General features: G+C 39.3%; 1 protein-coding gene across 1 annotated transcript in view; it reads left to right on the forward strand.

The window, feature by feature from the left end:
- Positions 1-16,104, forward strand: part of cadps2 (Ca++-dependent secretion activator 2) — a 226,537-nt gene that overhangs the window by 46,797 nt on the left and 163,636 nt on the right. Inside the window, exon 3 of the mRNA XM_069162236.1 lies at positions 14,064-14,396. Within this exon, the coding sequence (XP_069018337.1) occupies positions 14,064-14,396 (333 nt within the window). The remainder of the gene's footprint in view (positions 1-14,063; positions 14,397-16,104) is intronic.

A 16,104-nucleotide genomic window follows, 5' to 3' on the forward strand; every position in this document is an offset into this window, starting at 1 on the left:
TTTATTCTGAGAATGCAGTTTTACAGAAGGCTGTTTGAGCTTTCATGTTGAGCTTTGTATCAACAGATGTTCCCTGAGACACAGAAACTGCAATATGGCTGCCAACAACTGATTGAGTGAATCTAAACTGTGTACTCACAAAGTCAATATTGTTACTCCTTTCTCAGGTGGTTAGTCAAGAAAAATCCGGAAATATAGCCACAAGTTTTTGATTCCTCTTAAATATATTAACTGCTTTATCATTATGTGCAAATTGGTTGACAAAAAGTTTGTCCTGAGTCTTTGCCTCGGCTGTGTTGACACGCCGTTACGGTTGAACCTTGACCTGTCAAAGATTGCTGTATGTGTTTTGTTCCTTGCAGAGGTGATCAGAAGCGCTTTGTTCCACTGCTCCACCTGACAGCTCTGAAGTGAAAGAAAAACATTTATTTTGCTCTTCCACTCTTTTAAAGTTGAACAGCTCTGTCCCCGGTGGGCTATGTGTGCCGTCTCCTCAAGTTTCCATGTTGAAAATGCAAATACAGTTACAAAAAAGGCGTGTGACATAGGTGCTGATGTTGATCAAGCGACATAAACAAATATTGCCTCCCTCTGCTCCATGCCCGTTACTGTGCCGTATTCCTTTTGTGCGAAACAGAAACTGTCTCCGAACTTTTTGATTGCAACTAATAGGCTTGTACTCGTCTTTTTTTCTTGGAGATGTGTTTTTTTTTCCTTATTTCATGAGAACCGTAAATGTTAAAATTACTTTTTATCTGACAGGTAGCTTTATTTCTGTCTTATTATATTAATTGTACATTTGTTTGTTTGTGCATGTGACCACCAATTTTCTATGAAATACTTTGAAACTGACATAAAAAAAAATTGGCCTCTAACATATATTTGTTTATTCTATTTTTTATTTTTTTTTAAAGAAGAAAATTTGATTGGTTTTAATTCAACAGCATATATTTGTATTCTTATTTTAATTTGGATTTTAATTTGGAACAGAACTGACACATTATATATGATGTTTCCTTTATAATAAGGGTGACAATAGAAAAAAGAATGAGGCAAAATAGCTTAAAAGTAAACACTGTATAAAGAATGCATGTAAACTTTTTTTTTTTTTTTTAAAGAAAACAGAAACAAACAAATGTTATAAACAGCAAACAGAGAAGGTACCTAAAATAACCTTTTTTGGATCATGTAAAATCTGTTCTAAATGAGGATGTATAATCAATCCAAGATATCCACGAGCTTTCAAACTTTTCTTGTTCAAGTCAAAAGTTAGTTTCTCCATCACAAAAATATCATGGATCACATTAACCCAGTCCTCAACTGTGGGAATTTCTGTTGTCATCCGGTTTCTTGTGAGAGCTTTCTTACTTGCTGTCAGCAAAATATGAAACATTTATATAGATCTGTTTCCAGGAGCCTGGACAGTGCATGTTTTCTTCCCAATGTACATGTTTGGAAACGGAATAGAATTGTTGCTTTTAATATATTTTTAGTTAGTTTTCCTTTTTTCCCAATATTGCCAGATTGGCAAATCACTATCAGGTCCAGAACACATGATAGTGCCTTTTCTTCTCCACAGGACCTCCAACAAGAAATGTTTGTATATAAGAAACTCTGCTGTGCTGGTGTTTTAAAAAAAAACCTTACTAGATTCCTCCACTCAAATTTTGGGTCAAAATTTTGAATTTTGTTCCCCATATTCTCCAAATGTAGCATTACATTTCCTTCCTTTCCCCATTTTTCCTGTATATAGGTTGTGTCCTCCCCACTTATTCATCGTTTAATCCGTTGTATAATTTGGAAACATTTTTATAACCTGGTCTGATTTACAACCCCAATTCCAGAAAAGTTGGGAATGCTGTGTAAAATGTAAATAAAAACAAAATGCAATGATTTGCAAATCCCATAAACCAATATTTTATTGCAGATAGAATAAAGACAGCATATCAAATGTTGAAACTGAGAAATGCTATTGTTTTATAAAGCAACAGCAACACAAAAAAGTTGGGATAGGGGCATGTATACCACTGTTTTACATAATTTCTTCTTTTTACTACACTCTGTAAATTTTGGGGAACTGATGAGACCAGTTACGGGAGTTTTGGAAGTGAAAAGTTGTCATATTAACCACCAAAAAATCGTATGAACTGACAATAAAATAATGTGGATCGCAAACATATTATGCCGCACAGATTTTGGTTACAGACTTTCAAATTTGTTTATAAAGCCAGCTTCTTTATTGTGTCACAAAAAAAGCTTTGATCACAAATCATGTCTTTGGTAGGGAGTCAAAAACTTTTGCTTGAATTGGACATAATGGGTTGGGACCTGCGGTGATGGATGGTGGGTTAGACTTGTAATCACAGTATGGCTATACACACACACACACACACACACACACACACACACACACACACTCACTATAAACATCGCGCCCACTCTAAGACTGTCTTGTCAGTTGACAATATATGGCTCTTTTATGCTGAAATGCTTTTAAATGTAGTGTAGCATCGCTACATTGTTTTCTATCATTCATATTCCATGTTGTCAGTGTCATGGAATGTATGTCTTCCAAAAAAAAAAAAAAAAGACAGATGGTTGCAATCTTGACAGGAAGCTAACTATGGCAGCACAAGCTGTTCAGATCTCTACAGCTGCACATTATACTGACATGCCACTCTTCATCCAGCAGCCTAAGCTTTAGGAAATTGTATGTGCTGGTGGAAAATCTGGGCAGCAATACCACTAGATGCCACCGAAGGGATCAATATGCAGATGACACTGAAAACATGAAATATAACACAAAGTGAAAATTGGGCAGCTACATTTAAAAGCCTTTCAATAGAAATATAAAGTCAATTTAACCTGCATGTAGCTCAACACAGTGCTCTCCTGTCGAGTGGTTACAGTGAGGGAGAGAGGGAGTTGTGTGTGTTTTGCAACCATGCTGTGGATTCAAGTCAAACCCACCAACCACCTCTGGACTCCTCCAACAGCACAGAATCCCGCTCAGATATAATTTGTTGAAAATCCACATCATTTTTAGTTGATACATTTTTGCTATTTGATTGTAGTGTGAGAAAATTGTTGTCAAAAGTGTCTTTTATACTTGCACAAAACTACATTCATAGCTGTTAAACGTTCGCTTTCCGTGTAAATGCACAAGTTTCTTCAGAGGGAATGTTCAGCTCCCATTGTATTTCAACAACCAAACAATAGCATGCTTCTGTGTATATTCAGGTGGTGGTCTGACCATTTCTATGATTGCCATCTGATTTGATAGAAGTATCCCTTTCATGTAAGGAAGATTAAGTTCAGCATTTTCTTTTTGAGGAATGTTTTCGGTCACAAACGACATTTATTTCCAAATTCTTACGGCGACCAGTCAAAGCAGTATTCCACTACCACGCTCTGATGTCCCGCTTCGCCCCATCAAAACAAGATCAATTAGAATGTTTCTCATCAAAACTGAACCAAATCCTCCAGGTGTGCTTCTGATTAATCTGAGCTGTCATCTCCAAACAGAGCCAGCAGCTGTTAGTTATGGCTCTGATACTCCTCCATCCGTGGCCTTTTAGTTCATGTTGCAGACAGATGACTTTCATAACTCCGCTGTTCCACTGTTAATCTATGGCATTTGCAATTTGAGAGGAAAAATGGTACTGGTGTTAGAAAGATTGGGCAGCTTCGCTTCAGGCAACACAGAGTCCTACGCTTGTTATATCAATCTGCACGTCATCAGGTTTTTATTGAACATGAAGTAATTGGTTTTTTTTTATAAGTCCTGTCATATCAGTTCAACGGGTAGATGATCTTTTACAGGCTCGACAAATTGACACATGGTCTCAATAAACCCCCCACTGAACATATCTGTCTGTCAAATTTAACCAAATGGGGTTGCCACACTCGGATTCGAGTCTCACAAGCACCCTTTCAGCCTTGCAGCTGTATTCAGCGTTGTTGCTGTTGCCAAAATGACAAGGACTATGGTGTTGACAAAAATGCTGTGAATTAAGGTCACTGCTTGATTCAGGGCTTGGCGGGACGAGGTATCCGACCTGTCAGCTATCTGCAAAAAGAGGATGGAACCTGATGTGGCTGGCCTAGGATTTATCATCGAATAGCGTTGTCCGGCTGGGTCTTCATTTGAATATCACCTTGCATTTACACTAGTTTTTACCTCACACGACACTAATCTTACCTGGCACGCACACTGTTTCTCACCACACACATACACACACACACACTACTTTTTTTCTCGCATCCAAACAACGTTCTTCATCCACATTTCACAATAAAAGCCTTATAGGAAAAAGTAATATTATGCATGATATTTTTATGCGCATGTGTGTGTGTGAGGACAAAGTAGTGTATGCATGAACTTTTTTTATGTGTATGTGTAAGAAAAATTGGTGTGTGCATGCAAAATGTAATGCATGTGCAAGGTTTTTATGTGTACTGTATGTGTGAGAATAAATGGTGCACGTGTGAGCTTTTTTGATAAATGGCCTAAACGGCACACCATATATTCTCATGTACACGGTAAATATGACCCCCAGTTGAACAAACTTTCGCTGTGTCCACACAGGACGCAGAGCAGCAGCAGCTCCAATGCAATCAGGTGCAGTATTAAGTGTCAGTTACACCAATTGTGTTATGGAAAGAAGTTGTTGTTTTCCCTCACCAGACTATCACTGTCCAGGGACACACCGGGTTGAGGTCTTCTTAAATGCTGCATTGTTGCAGTGTTGGAACAGTTGCTGTGATATCCATCACTTTTTTTTCTCTCATCATTGTCATAGGAAACACTAAACCTCTAACGCTCCCATATGGCACACCGAAACAATTGGCGGTTTATTTACCAGGCAGATCAGCTACCGCAGTTTGGATGAATAAGTCGACGTAATCCATTCAACAAAGTACTTTCCCATGTTAGGTAGCTTCCCATTTGACCCCATTAGCAGGAACGCTCTAACGTTAGCCAAGTAAAACCACAGGTCCATAATATACTGTATTTCACATGCTTGGCAGTATTGTTAGCTTACCTGCCCAGAAGGAATATAGACAGCTCAGGAAACGTTTTCAAGCCTAAAGTTGAACGCTGATCCGTCCATGAATCAAATGCCGATTATGACTCAGGTTTTCCCCTCCAACTTATGTCTCATTCTTGTTTTGCCAGATCGGCCCTATCATTTGTTTTTATGGTCTTGTGTGGAGTTTGTCCTGGTGTAGTTGTGTTTGTAGGAGGGCTTTTGTTTTGACTCCATCATTAAAGACTGTTAGCGCAGTGTCTGCACTGTAATGGAGGGTATGAGAGGCATGTATTGAGGCAAAGCACAATACACGTCATATAAGGGGGGAGCTCGGCCCGAATCCCTTGCATTGAAATTGGAAAAAAAAAGCAGTATAGAGGCTTTTATAGGCAATGGGTAAAGTAGGAGAATGGGTTCTTTTTTGAAGTTACATAGACTGCCTCCAAAATTATTAATATAAAATACATTTTTACTTGAAATTGCTTCAGAATCTTACATATAGAACTTTTAAGCAACTGTAGTGACACTCCGAGGGCTCCTTGGCATCCATCTTTAATCTCCTGACTCACAGGTTGGCGCTCTGCTGCCACGTAAATAATTTAGTGCAATTTCAAAGCCCCAATTAATTCAAGCAGCGGGGAGAGAGGAAGTCTCCCGCTGATCGATTCATTAGTAATAATGGCTGACATTTGAGTTGCCAAACAAAATTGAGGAAAACCTATCCAAAGAGCAGCAGAGGGAGGGCTTGCAATCTGACTGATGACCAGGATTAGGTCTCAAACTGCCAGTAATGAAAGTACATATATCTAAGTACAGCAGTCTACACATCATAACAGCATATTCAGAGCCCAACAAAAGTCCTCAGACTGATCAAATCTTTGTTGTCATCAAATTTCTTGTTCATCGAAGCACAAGAACAATGACCAATGTCCAAAATATGTTTTAGCAGATAGTCACCGTAAAATACCCCAACGCACATTCCCAAATCCCACATTTGTTGTGTGTGAATATGATTAAAAAAGCATTAAATTGGCATATTGATTTAAATTTTTTTTTTAAAAAGCCCCTCGATTTTAAAATGGAAATTATCAGACATAGCATTGACAGCGAATTTTGTACGTCTCGACATCTTGTCGCAAATGAAAGAAAAACATCATAACAGCATATTTAAAGGGTTGTACATGAGATTGACATGACACCTGTAATGAACATGAAGGAATCTTTATTTTTATGACTATTTTGATTGTGTTTTTGTCTCATGGAATATTGTGTCATTTTGAATTCCGAGTAGACATTGGGATGTCTTTGTAATGATAACTTGACATTAACAAGGGATGGGTCTTGATTTTCAAATGATTAAATGGTCCATCAATACATACAAATAAAAAAAAATTAAATAGTTAATATGACTATTCCATTGTCTTAAAAAGATTAGAAAGATATTGTATCTCATTTTTACCGGCATCTTCTTGTGACGTGTTACTACTGCATTGCCATACATTCAAAGGTATGAACACCATAAAGTCATTTGTCAAATTTACGTTTTTGTTGCACACTTTCACATTCATATCTATATGTACTGTTTGTCCGAAAGAACTACATCAGCTACATATTCCCATAGTTTACAATAAATGTAATTAAAAACAAATTTCTATTCTCCCCATCCCCACATAGTCAGAGCAAACATGATAACAGATGATAAAATACAAAAAAGTATAACTATAAAAATAGAAATGGCAGGACTGAAGGGGGGATTGGGTGATTTGTAGTCTCTTTATTTAAAACAGGATAACCTGACATTAGCATAGTGTGGAGGAGTCTTCGATCCAGTCTTGGAGGGTGTCTGAATGGGGCATGAGAACCTCTCAGGCTGACAGGAGGCTCAGAGCAACCAAAGACATAGTGACCTTTAGACACACACACAAACGCACACAGACACACACAGAGCAGCCCCATCATCACCCCTCTAAAGACATACCTCCGGTGATATTCTATAAACATATTCATGCCAACAAATCCCATGTGCAGTCCAGTTGAACTCATTTTGCAGGGACAAAAAAAACCAACTTGTAATTGCCCCTGATCCCTTCAATGGTATTCCATCTTTGGATTTAATCTTGGAACAAAGAACTGTCTCTTGCTGCATTTTTCAGGTAACTCTGTAAAGCTTTCTGGCTCTGCTTGACCTTCTGTTATCATAGCTGAAGTGTTTTAGAAGCCTTTTAACAAACCTAAATGACATGTACTACACCGCAAGCTTTATTTCCAATTTCTACCATACATTGACCCTCAATCAATAGAACAATCTATTGCACAATGAAAATGCACAGAAGTCTCTCGCCCACAACAAGACAACCGTATCTCCTCATCACTCCTACTCATCGGATTTGGCTCCATGTGACTTCTTTCAGTTCCCCAATAATTTGTCACAAACTTGCATAAACCATTGCAGAAGCCACCCGATCCACTGCTCACAAAAAACATATGCAAGTCAGAACTCATGATGATAAAGTGACTGAATTTTTACCAGTTATTTATCAGGATTATAATTTGCACGTCAGGAATCTCGAAACGTATTGATCTACCCTTGTATTTTATGTTCTTTACTAGAAGGGCTCTAGATATTGCGAACTAGCAGCTGAAGAAGAGGGGCAGGGGTGGAGCGCAGGCGTGCATACTGTGACGGTTAGTTGTCAAGTGTTCATGGTGTGGTCAACATCAGCACTAATTGGAATCTGGGAGCAGAGCCAGCAGCAGGTAGTGAAGGAGATAGCAGAAGAGGCTGAATAGGACAGTCTCTAGATTTGTCAGAAAATAAATGGTTTTGGTCGTCATGTGTAGCAGGTATAAACTTGTGGCTTTGAGCAGAGATGACATTGCTAAAGTATACAGGCACAAGTCAGATTCTGGAATTCACATCTTTGGAATAAACTCTGAGTTCAAATCAATTGTATTTGCTTGTACATGTGAGACCATCGAATGCACTCTCAAGCAGAGTGAAAGTAACTCTTTTCTAGGAGTTGATATTTTAACACTTTTCAGGAATTGAACCTTGAACCTTTTGGGAGTTAAAACTCTACTCCCATGGAGTAAAATTTTACTTTAACCTTGAATTATTTGAATGTCAACTCTTTCACAATGTTAACAGTCAACACTTAAAAGCCTGTATTATTTGACATGCATAGTTAAAATTTCATCACACTAAAAAGGCTTTAATGCTGCATGAAAACTTTGTGTAACAAGTTACAAACTAACAAATGTATTAATGCGACTGTGATTGGTATATGTGTTATGATGCTGGGAAATGCTAATACGGCAACAAAGCTGCACAGTAAACATGTTAATGTAGTTAATTACTACCAGTAATGTTGAATCATGCTCCCCCACACTCAGCGAATGAACACCACAATATTACCCCACCAAAGAGTATCCCTGAACACAAGCTGTAGTCTAATTTAGAAAATAAACTCCCAAAATGCAACTCTTTGTTTAACTCCAGAATATTCTCATCCAGACATTTGCTGTGGCATAGGAAACGATATGTACCAGTAGATACAGGATACTGCATAGAGCCGCTGATAGGATCGGTATGCCGATTGCATTGGCAACATAAAATATAACTGAAATAAAGGCTGCGCCACCACAATTATGCAAGCAAAAGTTTAAAAAGTACAACTAAAGGCTTTTGTGAAATTCTGAAGTCTGTGACCAAAACCAATAAAACTTTAAGGGAGAATTTGTTTGTAATCCAAATCTGCATCCACAAATGCTGGTTCACACTCTGCCAGGCAAAAAAGAAACCACATATAATTGTGATGCAGAAACAGCGACACCTTCTTAATTTAAGATGGACTCAGGCGAGGTGGAAAACTGTCCTGTGGTCTGACAAATCAAAATTTGCGATTTCTTTTTGAAAATCATGAATGCCACATCCTAAAGAGGAGAGGGACCACCTAGCTTCTTATCAGCGCTCAGTTGAAAAGCCAGCATTTGTGATGGTACAGGGATGCATTAGTACGCATGGCACGTATTATATTTTTTTGTAAAACAATAACATTTCTCAGTTTCAACATTTGTTTCAGGCGTCGTCATTTGAAATAGTCAATTTTATAATTTCTGTTCACTGCGTGGTCTCCTTTTGCGGTAACTGTTAAATGTCTTTCTCTCCTGCAGTGTGGAGCAGTTTGTGTTGAGCGATGCAGAGAGGCAGATTAGCTGCTGTTATCAGGCTCCTCTGGTGGCAGTGACATCTGTCACTTCCCTATTCATCCACTTAACGTTTGTTGATTTCCATTTATCACAATTTAAAAAAAGACTCTTTCTGTGGCTTTTCTCAGGCCCCTCCTGCTTGCTGGTTTCAAATCAATTCCTGAACACCATTGCGTTTGTTTCCTGTCATGTTTCACTTTTATGTTTTGATTGAGGCTCTTTAGTTTCAAGTGATTTTTATTCCACCTCATTACTCTTGTTGCTCAATGTGATTGCTCTCCATCTGCTGTTGGTTCACGCTCCGTAGGCCTAGCACTCTCGTGAGGCTGCGACGGCAACCCTGACAACAGACCGAAGCTGATCACATGGTTCTGCCAGGACATGTGTTGGTTTATGTTGTCAGTCACAAGAGAACCTTTACCCTACCAGTATTGGCATACTGAGCCTTGTTTTTGTTGCTTTTGTTTTATTATTTTGAAAGCTTTATTCCTCTTATTTTGTACGCGCGGCAGTTGGCCACATTTTTCTTTTGTTTGCTGCTGAGCTGCTCTATTGGAATAGTTTTAGATTTATTCTGTTTTTGCTTGTCATTGATATGTCAGACCAAAGGACAGTTTTCCACTTTGCCTCAATCCATTTTTAATGAGCTCGGGCCCAAGAAGGGAGGTGGTGTTTTGAGATCATATACCTTTTCCTCTTTGCATTGTTGAGTTTTAACCTGCATTTGACAGTGGTTTTCAGAAGTGTTTGAGCCCATGCAGTGATTTCCACTACAGAATCGTGGCTGTATTTAATGCATTGTCACCTGAAGGTCCAAAGATCACAGCCATCCAATACTGGTTTTCAGCCTCTGAATCTTTTTATAATAAGTTGTATGGAAGATGATGAAATCCCCAGGTTTCTGTGCAATTTTATGTTGAGGAATATTATTTGTTAAATTGTTTTGCTATTTGTTAATGCAGTCATAGAACAATATAATTTCAACATTTGATTTGATGTCTTTGGTTTAATTTCAATGAAATATGGGTTTACATGATTTGCAAATCATCACATTGTTTTTTTATTGAACTTCTAAATAGCATCCTAACTTTTTGGGGAAACAGGGTTGTACTAACATGAACAATCTCACCTTGAAATAGTGCCGGTATTTTCAGTGTGGCCTTACAATTTTGCAGCTTAATTTATCGACAAACATGCATGCATACATCTACTTCATACAGACAGTACATGTAGATAGAATTGAATGTACCGTATACAGTATATTCACATCCATCCATCGATATACAAACAGTCCCGGTCAAAAACTCAAACATGAGTCACATCTCATTTACATTGGGGCTTCTACTTGAAACATTGAAACAAATTGAGAAATACCGCATTGACTGCAATAATCTAAAACATTCAATAATGTAATTGTTTCACTATTTTCAAAGAATGTTTTTTTGTTCATATGCATCATTCACCACCTCATCAAACTATGTGAGATTACAGTTTACAGAGGTGTGGAACTAAAATGGCACACATGTTTCCTGTTTCCATGGTATCAGCTATCCCCGATCAACCCATGCATGCAGTCCTCAGCAGGGAGTTATAGTAGTAATATCTGGGCACATCATGTGAAAATGGAATTTCTTTGAGGGGTCATTTGGCGCGGGATCTTTTTCTGCTTTGAAACAGTTTCTCTTTAAGTTTGTGGCTTAACCTCTCAGTCAGGTGATCACTTTTGCACCACAGCTGTGAGTGTCCTTCCATCTTGGTCAGCGATAGTAGAGCTGTGCCAAATTGCATGTTTCACAAAACTGTAACAGTTTTATCAGATAGTTAAGATTTTTTGCTAAATCTTTTGGTGTTAAATTTAATAATGACTGATAAACAACTGTCATATCATTGGGGACACTTGATTGACCTCAAAAGCTCCGTGTCAAGTGAGGACAATTCATTGATGTCTGAAGAAGTTAAAGCCATAATCACTGAAGCAAGTTTGACGTGTTTTGTATATTTTTACGTACAATTCAATTCAGTTGTAAAGTCTTTTACAACAGAACCTAGAACAATATTATAGAGAGGAACCCGGCGATTCAACAAGTTCCACGAGGCACACAAATGCATGGCAAATAAAAGATAGAAGAATTGAGAGGAGAGGTGCTTAGTGCATCCTGGAAGGACCCCCAGCAGCTCAGGCCTATAACAATATAACTAAGGGATGACTCAAAGCCATCAGAGCTACCCCTAACTATAACATTTATCAAAGAGGAACGTTTGAAGCCTAATCTTGAAAGAAGAGAGGGTTCCTCTTTGATAAATATTATAGTTCAATTCTTCTATCTTTTATTTGCCATGCATTTGTGTGCCTCGTGGGAATTGTTGAATCGCCGGGTTCCTTGCATCAGCTGGAGGATCTTTCAGAGAGCCCCTGGGGCACACTGACAACAGTGACGTGCAGTAATCGACCTGGAAGGCAATAATTTTTTTCTCTGTGCAATGAATACACAGTGTTTATGAGTTCTAGACACTTGCCTTATGTGTGAGCTAAAGAACTGTTAACATAAACACTGCTCTTACCACAGGTTCCTCTAGTATTTATAACATGTCACAGTGTAATGTTGCAAAGTGAACTGCGCAGTGCTCTCTGCTTTTTGCCCAGCTGCTGGAGTGCACCTTGAAATGAAGGGTTCCCTTGTGTCCAGTCCTCCTCCTCGTGTGTTGCGTCTCATGTTTGTGAGCCATCCATTCCAATCAAGTTATCAACAAGCACCTGTGCTACTTTACCTCCCTTCCTGGCACTCGTGTCGTTTTTAACAAGCGTAGCCAGGTGGGTAACGTAATGCAAGAAATGCCTGATGCCCTACATGATGACAGAAGCAAGAAGATCAGGCTGTTGGAACATCAACAATTTCTTCTGACACATTATATAGGATAAGATGAAAAACTATACATGATGAAAGTTAAGATATATTAGCGAACATCTCATGCATCTGCCAAACTCTGGGTTTACCAAACATTTTGAGTTCCAACATAGTAAATAAAACCCCTGTTTGAACTCGGCAACAGTTGACACACAAACCATGCCTGCTACCACAAGGGCATATCCTCATCAAAAAAATAACACTGAGTACTCACATTAGCGTTGGAGGCCAAAGCAATATCATCTCTAGTAACTGTGCAGTTGGATACAGAATTTATTTTAGGGCCAAATGCAAGAGTTTTGTCTGAATTTAGATGTAACAGATGATCCAAGCATTCGTGTTTTTAAACATGCTTAAAATTTTCCTAGCTGATGGGTTTCATAGATATAACTTGATATCATCTGCATAGTAATGGAAATGTATGCAGTGTTTTCTAATGATATTATCTAAGGCATGTATCACGGAAAAGTAGCAAACTTTAAAAGCCTGCGGTACTTAGAGTGTTAATGAGATTAATCTGATTTAATATAGAAGTGTTCAGTTAAGGGTCAAATATCCTTGAGCAGTGTTGTTGGGATTGGGTCTAATAGACATGAAGATGATTTATAAGAAGCGGTCGTTGCATCTAGCTCAAGGAGATCGAGAGGAGAGAATCAGTTTGACGTCTCCAAAACTGTTGCAGTTGACGATACATCTGTGACAGCTGCAGGAATGATGTGCCGCTTATTTTACCAAATTGTAAATATGTTCATGAAGTTGTGACTATTAAGAGCTAAAGGCAGGTAAGGCTCAACAGAGCCATGTCTATTTGTCAGCCTGGCAGTTTTTACTGGTTTTCCTTTATAAATAATTAATAAAATGTGGTTCTGGCATTACTGAGGGTTTTGTTTTTTTAAATTAGCATTTTTGGCCGATGAAGTTAAAAACATCTTCCTCCGCCAAAAACAGTAGAATTTGGATGAATGGAATTAGTCTAGAGAGAACATCTCGAGGGTATCTTTAGAGATACTTTTAGAAAGTTTTCCCAAACGTAATGCTTTAGTCCAATATAGTGTTTATGCCTGTTTGTCTCTTCAAACTGTTCTCAGCAGCTGCTTTCTGAGCTCTCAGCCTCCACTACATGAATCATTTTCTGATGTGATGTTTTGAGTCTCAGTGCGACTAGCAAGAAGAGTTGAAGCAGCCAGCTGGGAGACTGTTAAATGCTACACTAAACTGCTGCTGCCTTTTTCAGTCTGAGCCACCCATTCTTCTATCAGTTCTTCTATTCATTCTTCTCAATGACAGCCTCTGTGGCCAAAGAGCTTCTGCCAAAAGCCCAAAGTATGAATGAGCCAGTGAGAGTTAACATTCCACTCACTGAATAACTGACTACCCCGTTTACACTCTGGATTTTTGGTGATTTGTCAATTTAGTAGCCACAATGCAAGAAGAGTTTAGGACTTTGTGCATGATGACATTTTACTGATGCCAAAATGTGAAAATGACAGCTCTAAATACAAAAATATGAATTCCATCAAGAAGCTTAATTTTCAAAATCATGGCTTTGTTCATGCCGGCTCACTATTTCTGGTAATACCTGTGCATTTTAAAATGGCTGCAGTGTCTCACATGTATTTGATTGGTCGATGAATTTCATTGACAGATGGCCAGTGTCAAGTGAAGATGCACCTTAACCCTGTCAAAATTGTGCTGGAGATGATAGCCTTGGAACTACAACTGCTCGATGGAGGAGGACTGCAAACAGACTTGCTCATCTCATTCATTTTTTATTTAATCTGAATGACTCCTTCGGGGAAAATAAAAACCTTTTGGGTTTAGGCGAGTCAAGTGGGGCCGAAATGGCAAAGCAAGCAAATAAATAGATTAAAATCACTGTTGTAAGTGCCCGTTATTCTTTCTCCTTCCTTGCCAGGGCTTCCTGAAGAGTGAGCGTGCTTCCCGGATGGTTCAGAGTGGCGGCTGCTCAGCCAACGATTTCCGCGAGGTTTTCAAGAAGAACATTGAGCGGCGTGTCCGCAGTCTCCCAGAGATTGATGGTCTGAGCAAAGAGACCGTGCTGAGCTCCTGGATCGCCAAGTACGATGCCATCTACAGGGGGGACGAGGACATGCGGCGTCAACCACAGCGAACACACTTGAGCTCTGTGTCAGAGCTCATCCTCAGTAAAGAGCAGCTCTACGAGATGTTCCAGCAGATCCTAGGCATCCGCAAGTTTGAGCACCAGCTGTTGTACAACGCCTGCCAGGTGAGCAACTACAAGTCAGCAGTTTTTAGGAAAATTAAATCAACAATTTTAAGGTGTCTAAAAAAGTCTCCACTCTTATAGCCCCCTTTAGCTCCTGTTTTGTTTCACGCTATCTCTCTTGTAAGTGTATGTGTCTGTAAATGTAGATGTGTGGGTTAGTCAGAAAGTCAGAAAGTAAAAAAACAACAACGAAATAGAGAAAGCATTTAGGAAGCAGCAGGTTTTTCCCTGCGTGAAGTGTGATAATTATGTTTTTATTATGTTGAAACTCAACAAACAGGCTTCATCTGTGAGTCACGGCCCTGGTTGTTTAACCAATAAAAGTACAGATTCTCTGCCACTGTGACGAGGATGGAGGTTTTTTTTCCGACCTCTCCTTCCTTTCCTGGCGCTCCCTCTGGGCTTACTAGCATTTATCTTTTGAAATGTTCATTGCATTTTTCGGTCTAGCAGACACAGGCGAAGTGTGGAAGAGAGTCATGCTTATCCACAACTTGGGCAGTGAGGGACAGCAGATCTTCTAGATACTCAGGCAATGGAACATGTAGTTTACAACCCAACTGATGTCATCGATGCTGGTCACAGAGGCTCCAGTGGTCCAGCTTCTCCTCACAATGTATGCTACACCAAGAGAACGTGTTGGCAGACCTACTCTTCCGGACCATCCCCAGTCTGACTCTGTATTTGGGCCCGGAATTGACGGAATCCGACCTTGTTCATGCTCCAGGCCGTAGTCTCCCTCCAAGATCTCCAGCTTGCTTTAGAGCACAACTGGCAGACTGTCTTCCCTTCTCAGTCACATTACTTCATACCCGACTACACTACCGAGCGACACCATAAACCACAGGCAGCTCCCCAGCCCACCTGATGATGGAATGTGGGCTACGGCCTCCCTTGGATCGACTGCAGCCACATGTAGCCACCAGGCCTGCACCGGCACTGTCTGCCCAAACACTGCCAAGCAGAATAACAGCCATTACATTGAATAACATATGTATTGTGTTTAGTAGTCACTTGGTGATACTGTTATGTATAGCTGTGTGTCATCTCCATAATGATGGTACATTGTTATAATATTCCATAACCTGAGCAAGAGGGAACATCTAGATGTTAAATGAAAAACGCCTAAAAATAGACCCTTGAGGAACTCCACACGTGATTGTTTGCTCAGAGTTATATTTGCTAATTGACACAAAGTAGTCCCTGACAAAGGTTTGGGATATTGGCCAATAGTTATTTATTACTGAGGCATCCAGATTAGGCTTTTTCAAGAGAGGTTTAATAACTATGATCTTCAGTGCCTTCGGGAAAAAAAAAACCTGACTAAAGAATGCAGTACATTTGATTATGTGCATCAGATGTCTACTAGAAATGAGCCTCAGTCCACTGGTAGGGTGGGCATCAAAGTTCGACAACGTTCACAACTTTTTCAAATTAACCACAGAAATCACACCAGAGTTTGTTTGGATCGAACGAAAGCTGCCAAGTTTGAACACACCATAACTTGACTCATTAGGAAGAAGGTTAATGCTAACATGGTGATTGGGTTCATTTCCTTTGTTTCAACAAAATCCATGTTGATTCTTTTATTTGTCGCCTCGCCAATATTTTGAAAGTTTGATACAAAATTTAATGAGCATTTTTGACACGTCAAAAAAGAGAAGCACTGGTTTAGTCATGCTGGCTTTGGTGTTTCATCCCATTTTGT

This window comes from Embiotoca jacksoni, unplaced genomic scaffold (assembly GCF_022577435.1).
Source record: "Embiotoca jacksoni isolate LCO1_2020_lvr unplaced genomic scaffold, fEmbJac1.0.p SCAF_3, whole genome shotgun sequence".
In the NCBI taxonomy this organism is placed as follows: Eukaryota; Metazoa; Chordata; class Actinopteri; family Embiotocidae; genus Embiotoca; species Embiotoca jacksoni.